Here is a 12,526-nt window from a genome sequence, read left to right on the forward strand (position 1 = left end):
GCTGCTGGCACAACATCATCAAATGTGCGCCAAAGCAAACCAGGCAACAAATGGTTTTATTTAAATGAACACGAATGGACAAATCTAAATCTTTAAAACAAATTATGTCACAGGGACACAGCTTATTTTAACTTTTTTGAACATCACGTCACGAGGAGCTCAACGTTTGCTGAGAACTGTCCGTGGTGCTGAAACGACACTGCACGAGCGCGGCAGGCGTGAGGACCTGAGCGCGCGTGGCCAGACCCTTTGTGGCTCAACCAAGAGTCTTCGAGTAGCAATGGTTCATCATCTTCTCACTGTTTTTCCTATTGTCCTGTTGAACTATAGACCAAGCAACACGGACATTCAGGAGAGGAAACCAGGAGAGGCCACGGTTGTGTTCTTTAAAGACAAATAATTATTTCCTTAAACTTTTACTGAAAAATTGCGCCGTGACGTGAGAAGACAATGTCTACAACCTGTGGGTTAGGTCTATGCGCATATTTGAAGAAACAAATGAGAATCAGAGTAGTATTTATTGCCATCATCATACTGCCACAAACTAGGAATTTTTCTTGGTACAATCGTGCAACATAAAACAGAATGTAGATAAAAATAAGCGATGAAAACTTTAAGGCTATAAGAGCGTAAAGAAGTTTAAAATAAATACATAATAAAGGTAATATGACAAGACGACAACAACTGACATAAACAACAGCGGTATCACAGATGTGCAGGTGTAGAAAGTGATATGGAAGGATTGGAGATGGTTCTTCATTTCCTGACCTGAGTAGGAGAGGCTTAATGTAAACAACTGTAATGACCACCTGATAAACATGGAAGATACATCATTTTTTCACTGCAACCAAAATAAAACCTTGTCAAGTTTTGTTTTGCTTTCCTCGTGAGCCAACAAAATTAAACCCACTGAAAGACCAATTTTAAATAACTTGTGTTTTTGTTTTTGTTGTAGTACTTTGAGATTTGTGATGTGAAGTGTGAATGCTCTTTCAAATTGTCAATTTTATTTGTTGGTTTTTACCACTTTACTAAATAAAGAACAAATAAATTGTAATTGTTGGTGTAAATAGTTGAGAAACAAAAGATATATAAATATCAACACAATATATATATGTATGTATCCCTGAGTGCCAGGAATATCCATGAACATGCACTGTTCCAACCAAAACAAACAAATAAAATACAGAAACAAAGACCCCAAATACAAAGACGGACTAAAACCACAGACTTAGACAGTCATGACTCTTCTTTTCAGGATAATTCAGAAAGTGTTTTTGTATACAGGCAACGTAGTGTTTGTGTGGAGGGATTGCAGTTACACCATTTTCTTTCTAAACAGAACCCACCGTTCTGGACCGAGTGGCAAAATCAAACACAAATATTAACGACTTTCCACTGCTTTGAATTCTGTTCCCATGTTGCGACATTACTCACATTCCCTCTATTGTAAACCGAAAGAAAAACGAAGAACCCGAGTCTCAGACATGGCTTTTCATCCAAACTTTATGCACTTCAGATTGTTTTTGAAGAAGTGCAGTTGGTATTTGAACGTTGTGTCGGAATTGCCAGAAGAACTCCGGTACTTGTCATACAGGTTGGTATTTTTCTTTGGTTGGTGCTGTATGGACACATCACCACAGGAGGCCACCATCAGGGAACCCAGTCCATCCATAAACCACTCTGGCATGAACAGGTTATTTTTTATATAGGATATTGGTGAAGGACATATTTGAAGTATATTTTATAAACTTTATATGCTTTTTGCTCACCTGAGTGTGCTACTCTCAGTAGAAGGGGGTCAAATCTGGATTTCTGGATAGAGTCAGTACGGGCCAGAAAGAAATTGACCACTCCATTGGCTAGAAAGCACTGTGGGTAACCAGGAAGGGCGTTGAACCTTCCTTTAGACTTTCTGTATAGACAGCCTCCTTCTGTCTCCTCGCCCTCATCATACTCGAGTGAAAAGTAAAACTGGTTTCCTTGCACTGAGCCCCCCACCTAAACAAAGGAAACATAGATATGGGACTATTATACAGTTTAAAAAATAGTTTTTACATGTAACATCATATTAGTTCAAAGTAACAACCTACCACATCAAGTTCAGGATGGGCCTCCATGACTTCTAAAAACTTCTCTATCTTTGTGTCTTCAGTGAACAAAAAGTCATCATCCACCCACAGAAAATACTTGGTTGTGACTTGAGAAACTGCCAAGTTTCTGCCTGCAAACCATCCCTGATCAAATATAAAACAAAATCTGACATTGATACAAGGGTTTATAGTAGCTACGTTTACATGGTCTGAACAATCAGATAACTGGAGAAATCAGATAACCCAATAATCACAATCTTATATTCCAAAAAATAATGACAGAAATGTGGAAGATTCCATTTTCCAGGGCGAGAACACCTGGACTTTTAAGTAATGTTTACCTTTTCTCAACTTACATCTTGAGCCTGTGTCCAACAAGGGAGTAAAATATGAAATATAACAATAACAATCTTTTGTGCTTTAGTTCTTTTCCCTTCAGAAAGCACAATGAGTTCTTCACTTTGAATATGACCAGATTGCAGAACCATAAGGACGCTCGCTCATCAGTGGGGCAGATTTAAGGAAATGTAATACAAGCAACACTTGGTCCGAATCTTTCAGAAACGCCCGTAAGCCTCCCAAAAATAATATGTTGCAAATATACCGCCTTCGCTCTGCCCGATCCCGTCAGACCTCAGAAGCTAAGCAGGAAAGGGGCCTTGGATGGGAAACACCAGGAAGCCTGGGGTGAATGTAAGGTAGTGAGTCAGTGAGTGGCTGGTGGTGGTCAGAGGAGTCGATGGCAGAGACTGGTCGCCTCGCTTCAGTCTTCCCCAGGGCAGCTGTGGCTACAATAGTAGCTTACCATCACATATGGAGTGAATGAAGATGGATAATTCAACAACATCTTGTACTTTAAGAAATACTCTAACCTTTTCTTTTACATTGATTGTGGACAACAAAGCTGTAAATGTTTTACAGAAACAGGCTTTACAGAGTGAGTGCATGTGAGTGTTACCTGAGCTGGTGGCATGAAATATTGTTGAATGTTCTCCCCAGTTATATTTTCTGGTTCAAAGCTGTCGTCTGCAATGATCACTGTCATCTTTGGGTAAAAGCTGCGGATGCTGCTCAGTAAGATTTTGAGGTTATTGTAGCGCAGAAAAGTCTTAATGGTGATGGTGACTTGAGAATTGATGTCTAAGAGACGAGGAAGCAATCACACATCAAACTGCTTAGTATTCACATTAGAACTGCTACATAAAAACATATGGACCCATCCCTGGAGAAACTGGAGAAAATGCAGAAGAATGGTTGTTGTTGTGTTCATACTGTGGCATAGGCTTTGTTTTTTCAGCCACTACAACTACTTCTCTAGTTCCTCTGCCTTTTATCATGTGCATGAAGCAACCAAGGTACAAGGTCAACTTGCACTTGACCTTGTAGCAGATACTAGTTGTATCTGCTAGGAAATGTACTATTCATCTGCTGGTATAATACTAACCAGCTATAATACTTACAACACATATTACGCTGTTAAGGACCTTAACCTTATTATTACAGTTACTGCAGCTGGACAAAGTCCACTAAAACACAGCTGGACATTTTCTCACTTAGATGGCCAATGCCTATTTAAAGATGCTGGGTGGGCAGAGATGCTCTCCAGTATGTGCACTGATATTATATGAACAGAAAAAAATCCAGCGTGGTAAATCATATGTGATCTTTATACAGTGCAGAAGCGAGAGTTGAGTTTTAGAGCTGAATTGTCCCTGACTGCAAAGAGGATGTGGTAACAGACTAAACTCACCGGTTCCCATGTTAAACATGACGGGCAGCTGAGGCTGTCTGATGACAATGGGAAACATGGCTTCATGATTCTCAAAGCAGAAAGAGACTAAAAGACAGTGATTAATAAAACATGTTCATCTCAGAGGGTGTGTTTTTGGGACATACCGAGATCTGCCGTGTGGACATGGTACATGGTGCTTGTGTAGGATATTGTAGTCAGGGCAGCATTGAGACTCTCCAGGCTGCTGGACGTCAGTGTGAGCTCGGCCTCTCCTTTACCTGTATTTGACATGACATGGGCAAGATGAATGAGTGGCAGCTGAAACACTTAAAAATACAGTGTTTGTGTAAGCTTTGTGTAAGCTAGATACGAGAGTTCTTCTTAGCCGCTAATAAAGGTTTTTTGAGCAATTTGAGAAAGGCTTTTTGGAATATAGATGAGAGCTTTAGTGCTTCGTCCCCAAAGATATGTTTAGTGATATTGTCCAAGCCAAATAAAGAGGTGAATGTGTGTCTTTGATAAAGAAGAGAATCATGATTTAGTCCAAACCAGGAGCTTACCAGTCACTGTCACTTCTCTGTTGGAGTCGTCTGAGCTGAGGATGCCTTTGCTCACTTTAAGGGTCACCTGCACAGTTAACCATAAACATGCAAAAGTTTCAAAAGGGTTTTGTAATTTAGATTGTATTCACCACCAATCCCAAGCTTGTTCAAGACTAGGTTGAAGAGTTCAGATTTGTGGCTTAGATACTGTATGTAGATTACGATAACCAGTAATGGCTAATGACAGTATAAACCCAAACAAGTTTATCATCAGAATCATTTTCTCCAGTCAACTGTGATCTTTAATTTTGTCTCTGAAAGGGTTCCTCTGTTCCTATCAAGTTTGTTCACAGAGGAGGTCGCCTGCCTTGACGGGATTTTCACAGCTCGGTTTGCTATGAATACGTAGAGTACGTGGATTGTCATTTGCTTAGCGGTCCTGTCGGTCGGAGACATCAAAGATATTTACTTGCTTACTGGATGGACTGCCCTGGTTTATTGGAAAAATGGAAAGGCAGCAGTTTGCAATGGGTTAAAATGAACAAGCACTTTGGAGCAGGGAGCGATGGAATTACACCAGTAAGTAGTGCACAGTGATGAAGACGGACAAAAGATGGACTATATTTTGGGAGGAAAATGAATGAACTGTGGGGGAACTACCTGCTCTGGAGAACTGGATTAATGCTGAGACCAAGTAAAAAGCTCATTCATTATAAATTCATGAACTATTCTGGAATAATTCTTTCCTCCTGAGAGAGCACAGAGCACAGAGCACAGAGCTAAACCAGATAAGGACTGAGCTCTCTGGGTCATATTTTGCATAACTGACTTTCACATTGTAAATACCTGCACACATAAACCCCGTCCCTAACCACGCCATCATCATTCTGCATCTGCCTCAACACATTTCCTCAGCCCCACCCCTGGTCAATGGTCGTCCTTCCAGTCCCCAAGAAAAAAATCTAGCACCTGCCCTGGTGTTCTGTGTGCTTCCCATGTCTTGATGTTTTTATGTATGTGCTTTGCCTTAACTGAACCTGATTGTAATTTCACATATCTTCTTTTGTATGGTGCATTGAGATGCCTTGTGTACGAAATGCCTTGCCAATCCACTCACACTAACCTTGTAGCTGCTCAGTTCTTCTGCGTACAGAGCCAAACCTGTACCAAGACAAACTCATTTTATTGCTGTCAGAAAAAAAAAAAGAAGAAAAATCATATTTGCATTCCTTTAAGTCTATGCCAAATGTGGCATACGAGTGTGGATGACACTTTACACACGCCCGTGGTGATGTACCTGGAATAAGGCGGCTCTTCAGGGGCACAACAGTGACTCCTTGAATGGGATACTGCAGAGGAGAGTTGGGCAGAGCGAGCAGCAGTTTGGACAATTCAGACTTTGTCCTATGAGAAATAGATTATCATTACTTTTTAATCATTTATCTGGAGGTAGGGGAGATCGGAGGCCTCACTCTGGACTGCTGCTGGCTGGTGACAGGTGCGTTTTTAACTTCTCCCCTCAGTTTAAGTATTTTAATGTTCATTTATCTTTCTGGTTTTAGAGCTTTTAACGTACTCCGGTGGCGGCTATTTCCCCCTGCTTTTAGAGCAGTTTTAAGATGGGACAAGCGTTTTAATATTTTGTTTACATTCATTTTATTTCGGTTTTAACGTTGTTCCCCTTTTAATTGCAGATTTTAGCCTGCCACTGTTTTGTTTAGAGTTCGTTTTAGGGTTTATTTTGGTTGCATTTGAGGTTTTTTTTTTTTTAGCTTTTTAAACCCTTTTAGCTCTGCACCAGTTTTGTATAACAGTCCCTTTTAGTCTTTAGATTTCAGTTCCCTTGGATGTGCTTGGGAGGGGGATTCGGCCCGTTTTCTCTGTTTTGCACTTGGGATTTTTGTTATTTAGTGTGTGTGTGTTTGTGGGGAGCACTTTCCGTTTTGTTTGGGGTGGGGCTACTCCCTCTCAAGCCATCCAAGTTTGGTTATTTTCTAACGTTTATTTGTGTTTTCAGATTTCCCAGGGGCTGCAAGGTTTTATTTGTGATTTGCACTTTTAACATTGGCCATTTTTAATATACATTTTAATCATAGTAATAAATACTTTTTAACATTGAACTCCTGGTCCTTTTTAAATAAACTTTTAATTACATATTTTAAAAGCACTGTCTCTGCCTCTATTTTTACAAATCCTTATCTGCGTGTCCTTTGGTTTTATCCTGGTTTTATATTTGGGTTAATTATTTTTTAAAGTACCTCAGGTCACAGGAGTTTAATCACTCTACCTGATTATCATACGTAACATAATGTTCGTGCAAAGCCCAAATGGTGGAACTGCTAAAACTTGCACCCAGTTAAATGTTTCACTTAACCACTGGTCTGTGATCCTCTTCAATTTTTGAAACTGCACTGGAAAGAAAATCCATATTACTGCAATAATGTGTCAATAAATGCCTTATCACTGTCCACACCGTCAGACTTTCGTTTACACAAGGTTGTACCTGGTTTTGTGCTTCTCAAACTCTTCTTTCCTCTGCTGAGACACTTTGTCACGTTGGTCCAAAGGATACTGGTCTTTGAGCTGTATAGAGTCAGGCTGGCATTTACAGGGGCCCCGGGATGTAGGGGCCATCCTTGAAGAGAGGAGGAGCAACTCAGCTCAATTGTTTGAATAAAGAAAAACATCTAAGCTATGAAAATACTTGATTTAAATATGATACAAGCTATAAGTCATGCAGGAATTATCCATTGCTGAGATTTTCAATTGGACAACAGTCAACATTATTTGCCGTCAGTCTATACAAACTAACATCTCCTCAAACCAGTCAAACCCGTCTCAAACCTATTGTTTATTTGTTTATGAATGACGATCTATACTGTCTCTCTGTGTCAACACAAAGCATCCGCTCCAGCTTTATCAAACGTCCAATCCAGACTTGAAACACGACTGCTGCAATAATGTCAAAAGAAGCATGAGCGCAGTACTGGCTGATTCTGAAGTATATTGTCAGATAAAGTAGAAACAAGTGGAGTAAATGGTAAGAGATAATTAACCAGGGACTTACCACGGCCTCTTTGGTGTGACTGTACCAGCTTTGTGACTGATCAAAGTTGTCCCTAGAAAGGTGTAAATAATCCCCAAGGAGAAAACAGAAACCAGGGTGACACAGACCAGTGCTTTCATAGCCTTAGGCCACAGCATCTGTGGGCAAACACACATTTTTGTCATTTGGATATTTTATTAAGGGGGAACAATGACATTTTGCCCAAATATTCTATACATCAACACATTTTTCAAAAATATGGTCTGTAGGTACAAAGTGGTAAGTCAGAATAATGTCTTGTATAGCACCTTTTGAATATTTTTGAATTGCCTCAGCGAGATACAGTAGTTGGTCTATATTCCCGTTGTGTAATTATGTATTTCCATTAAATCGATGTGCAGTAGTCTGTGTGGTCCTTTTGTTTCAGTAGATCAAATACAAATAGTATTATCAATTGGTTTCACAGACTGCGCTCAGAAGGGTTGAGGAAAAGCCAGTGGAAATTTAAATGTTGGCATCATCTAGTTGAGCCCACTTTGTTTATAATTTTCCTAAGCCCTGACATGCTGTATCTCACGCCGAGTCCTCATCATCCTGGTCGAACATTTCTTAATCATCATCTCAGTGTCGGTTTGGGAGTGTCTTTATGTTTCATCGACAAGAAGTACACAAATAAAACACCATTGATTAGAAGTGAAATAAATTCACATCATTTACAAATCATTTTACAGCCACAAAAGATTTTTGCCAAAAATAAAAAGCACAAAAAGCCCACATTCAGGCTTTGATTTCGTTCGGCTAATAGACAATCCTATTCTGTCAATTATGCAGTCTCTGCTCCAAATCTCATCTAAAGCAGTGGCTCATCTACAATTTGACATTTTAGAGATAATTAACAATAGAGATGCATCCCAGTTATGGCCTGGTTTCCACTCAGTTTAGATATAATATTTTAGGCCCATTTCAAATACTTCTTAGAACCGGTTTAGTCCTGATTTGATCTGGATCTAGCTCCGGTGGTACTTGGTTTGAAAAGTTTGAAAATGTTCCTCTGAATGCAGGAGGAGTGGCACAAATACTCAATGGTTAAGATGCACTGCCAAATAAACCTTTCAAATGTTCTAGATGATAAAACAAACGGCTTTATCATGAATAGCATAGGTGTACATATACACATACACATACACATACACATACACATACACATACACATATACATATACATATACATATACATATACATATACATATACATATATACATATACATATACATATACATATACATATACATATACATATACATATACATATACATATACATATACATTAATATAGTCAATAAATAGCCTTTTGTGCCGACAAATAAAGGTTTTCCTTTGTTTTCAACATAGACAATAAAATGGATCTCTCTGAGCCTTTTTGAGCAAATACAACATAATGTTCTTACCTTTCTGACGCAGCACGTGCAATGGGCAGTGTAAATATATTTCACAAGGATGAAAGGTGTCTTGGAAGAGAAAAGAAGAAAAGTTTCCTGAAATGACTTGTGTCAGAGCTACCTGTGCTGTGGGCAGGGCAAACGGCCGAAGAAGCCACATCCTACTGAGAGCTGGTGTCATTGTGAAAACTCTGCTCCAAACCTTCAAAGCAGCATAATACGGATGGATTTACAGCCCACATTTCCCATAAAGGTTTAGGGGAAGGACGGAGGTGTTTTCAACCAGAAATCAATGGCTATACGTTGAATGATGAGTAATTTATTGTAATATTGCTCAAGCGCAGTGAAATGGGTGTACTGTCATTTTGAGCTTGTTTGTCTTTGAATAAATGGAGGGACGGATTATACGCTGAAGGAAGAAAACAGGTTTTAACATTAGTTAGTCAGGAACTGTTTGTATGTGCACAACAAGCATGTTAAAAATCCATGTAGAAAGATTTCCAATGTTATGGAAAAGCCAGTATCATTAATTCAGCAATTTATTAAATGCATCCGTAACATTAGAGTAATCCTTGTGTGCTATGGGTGACACTGAGTCATCGTCAAACCTGGTATAACAACATTTCTTAATCTTCATCTCAGTGCTTTCAAGCGTCTGTTTGGGGAGTGTCTTTGTGTTTCATCGACAAGAAATAAACGGCATTAATTAGAAGTTAAATAAATCTACAAATCATTCCACAGCTACAAAAGATTTTTGCCAAAGAATAAAAGGCATAACCAGCCCACACATTAGATATTCATTAACTACTGAAGCTTCAAATACTTATCTCAACACTATGATCGTCCCACATCTTTTGTATTGCATTGTCTTGTCCAAACCTATTTGCGACAGCAGATGGTGGAAGTGCAGAGTAGACAGTGGTTTTATGTGCACATTATGTATTAAAGGTCAATAAAGACCTCACCACACACACAGTCAACTGCACAAAAGGAAGTGGTAAAATCATGTGAGCACTAAAGTATAGTATATGGCAAATGTTGCATTCATTAGCAAATGGTCAACAGCTAAACCCAATGTTTTTCAATTCAAAGGAAGATTGAAATATTATTTCAAAAACTTTAAAAAATCTTCCCAATAAAAACGCTAAACACATTCTCTCTTTTGTATAGAGTAAGTAAACAATGAAATTGTTTATTTAAATAACTCTTTTATTCTCACCCTTTCTACCTGTTTCAATATTTGTTGTTTTTGTTCTTCTGACTTCACTGCAATTTTTGTTTCTCTTGAGTATGTTATGTCTACGCTGTTACATATTTGCTGTACTGTTTTTTCTTGCTTAATAATAATTGTATTAAAAAAAGGCGACTCCACCTTCTGTCACTGTAGTATTTTTTAACCTTTTTGCAAACTGGGTCGCCCTTGAATTGTCTACACACAATATGACTTCAGATGACGTCCATATCTTATATTATACATTTTTCTAACAGTTTGCAAAGACAAAAAAAAACATACTGACATCACAAAGTGTAACATGTTAGTATCTGAGGCAGATATTCTATAAGAAATGGAAGGTCAATGGAGCATAGAAAAGTAATATATCATTTTAGCTAAATGTCTTAAACTGTTCTGGTGCTAAATATTGTATTTATTTGAATTAGGACAGTGCACATTAATCAGCACGTCAGCAGAAAGCCTCAATGTACCAGAATTAGCATAATAGCTAAATTGCATCCGTTGTCCGAAGGTAAAATTAACCTTCAATACAGACATAGAACAAGGAACAACAAAGTACAAGTTACTGTCACAGAGGTCAGTCACAAAGACAGACACATGTGAGAAAACACGCTTCATGATCCTGACATGAACAGGCAGTGAGGTCCATGACTGTGTCTCTGACAGAAACCACCAATAGTCTTGTGTTGACCTGTTGCACATCACAGTCTCCTCTGTTCAAAGCTGTGGTATTCACACAAGTGTGTATTAGTGTCTGCATGTATTGGTGTATGAAGAAGAAGAGCTAGTTATATAGGGTAAACCGGAGAAGCTGGAGGAAACCTACGCACGGACAGAACATGCAAACTCCACAAAGAAAGGCCCCGTAGGTGGGAATGGAACCGGCGATCTTCTATCTGTGAAGCACACCCGCTAACTGCTGTACTACTGTGCCACAGTGAGAGTGTGAATGGGTGGCTGGTTCCTTGTAAAGCAAAGAGGAGGTATTATTCTTTTTTCAATCACATAGCACCAGTCTATAGCACACTACAATGATGACCAAACCTTCTGTTGGTCTGTAAATGCAGTAAATTAGAATAACTGCCATGTATAAAATTGCTCTCTCAAAATGGCTGTAGTGAATGTCTTGAAATAGGCCTCTGTCTCTTTAAGGTCAAGGTCAAGTTTATTTCTATAGCACGTTTACAACAACCACCGCTGCCCAAAGTGCTTCACAACACAAACAGATGATAAAAACTATGAATACAAATACAAACAAGGCATAATAAACTTTACGTCAAAATCAATTAAACAAAAATACAATGGAGAAAGTTGAACATATTAAAAGGCCTGTGTAAAGAGGTGGGTTTTAAGGGAGGACTTAAAATTGCTTAGAGTCGGGGCCAAACGGATGCTGAGGGGCAGACCGTTCCACAGTCGGGGGGCAGCAGCAGAAAAAGCTCTGTCTCCTCTGGTTTTCATGTGCGTTTTGGGCACATCCAGAAGGAGCAGGTCAGCTGAGCGAAGTGCTCTGGACGGGGCATGGACAGAGAGTAGCTCAGACAGATACAAAGAACCTCTGACCCTTTCCGACACGCCCCCTCCACACGCTGTCTGTGGCATCAGTGGGGAGGGGGCTCTGCTGAGGAGCAGTGGTTGGTTACTCGGCTGGTGACGAAAGCTCGGAGGCGTCTCCAGGAGGTGGGGGCGTTCCTAGGAGGACTCAGGCAAACCTATCCCTAAAATGGCTGCCATCAGAGTTTTTACAGATTACTCAAAAATACGTGAATGTGCCAAGGCAACACTTCAGGCATGTTTTTAATGAGGGAATGACAAAATAACATGATGTAAAGCTTGAAAAAGTCGATTTTGCATAACACCCCCACTTTAAAGGAGGAGGGGACATTTTAAAACTCTAAAATTGAAACCTCTCTTAAATGAATGTTTTACTCCACGTCATATACACTTTGATATAGCCTTTGATTAAAAAGTTTGGTACCCCTGCACATCAAAGGAGTAAAGTCCATATCCTCGTTCAGCCCTGGGTTTTGTGTGGCTCTAAGAGCATTGATTCAGTAAATCTCTTGTTGAAGAAGCTTTTTCCATGTGTTCCCCTGACATGGTGCTGTGCAAGTCCTCAATGATCTGGCCATTGTGGGAAAGCTCCTGTAAAATAAACACAATTCTATTGTGCACAAAGGAAATAACTCATTTGATGTTTTAATGGGTTCCCAATAGCCAATATTTATTTATGCTGCACCTTAATTTGCAGCAATGTCCGCTGCTGCTTTTTTTTTTTTACATTTGTACAATTAGTTTAATCTTAGACACTGACTCCAGAGGATCACAATATAGAATTCCATTCTCCTCTATTATATTCTAATCTAAATCAATTCAAATCAAAAGTCCAGTCTGTCCAGATGTAAAACTATGTTCACCTGAACAAACTGGACTGGTCCC

The 12,526-nt window shown here is 39.3% G+C and overlaps 1 protein-coding gene across 1 annotated transcript; it reads right to left on the bottom strand.

Annotated features, from left to right (window-relative positions):
- Positions 1–1,495: 1,495 nt before the first annotated feature.
- LOC306969585 (beta-1,4 N-acetylgalactosaminyltransferase 2-like) lies at positions 1,496–7,001 on the bottom strand (the record flags this gene model as incomplete). Its single annotated transcript, XM_079565248.1, has 10 exons — positions 1,496–1,683; positions 1,773–2,001; positions 2,094–2,237; positions 3,052–3,233; positions 3,844–3,930; positions 3,990–4,103; positions 4,386–4,452; positions 5,491–5,528; positions 5,665–5,771; positions 6,871–7,001. 10 exons carry the CDS (start codon positions 6,999–7,001, stop codon positions 1,496–1,498), a joined length of 1,287 nt encoding a protein of 428 aa, XP_079421374.1.
- Positions 7,002–12,526: the final 5,525 nt, after the last annotated feature.

This window comes from Gobius niger, assembly GCF_951799975.1.
Source record: "Gobius niger genome assembly, chromosome: 10".
NCBI lineage: Eukaryota > Metazoa > Chordata > Actinopteri > Gobiiformes > Gobiidae > Gobius > Gobius niger.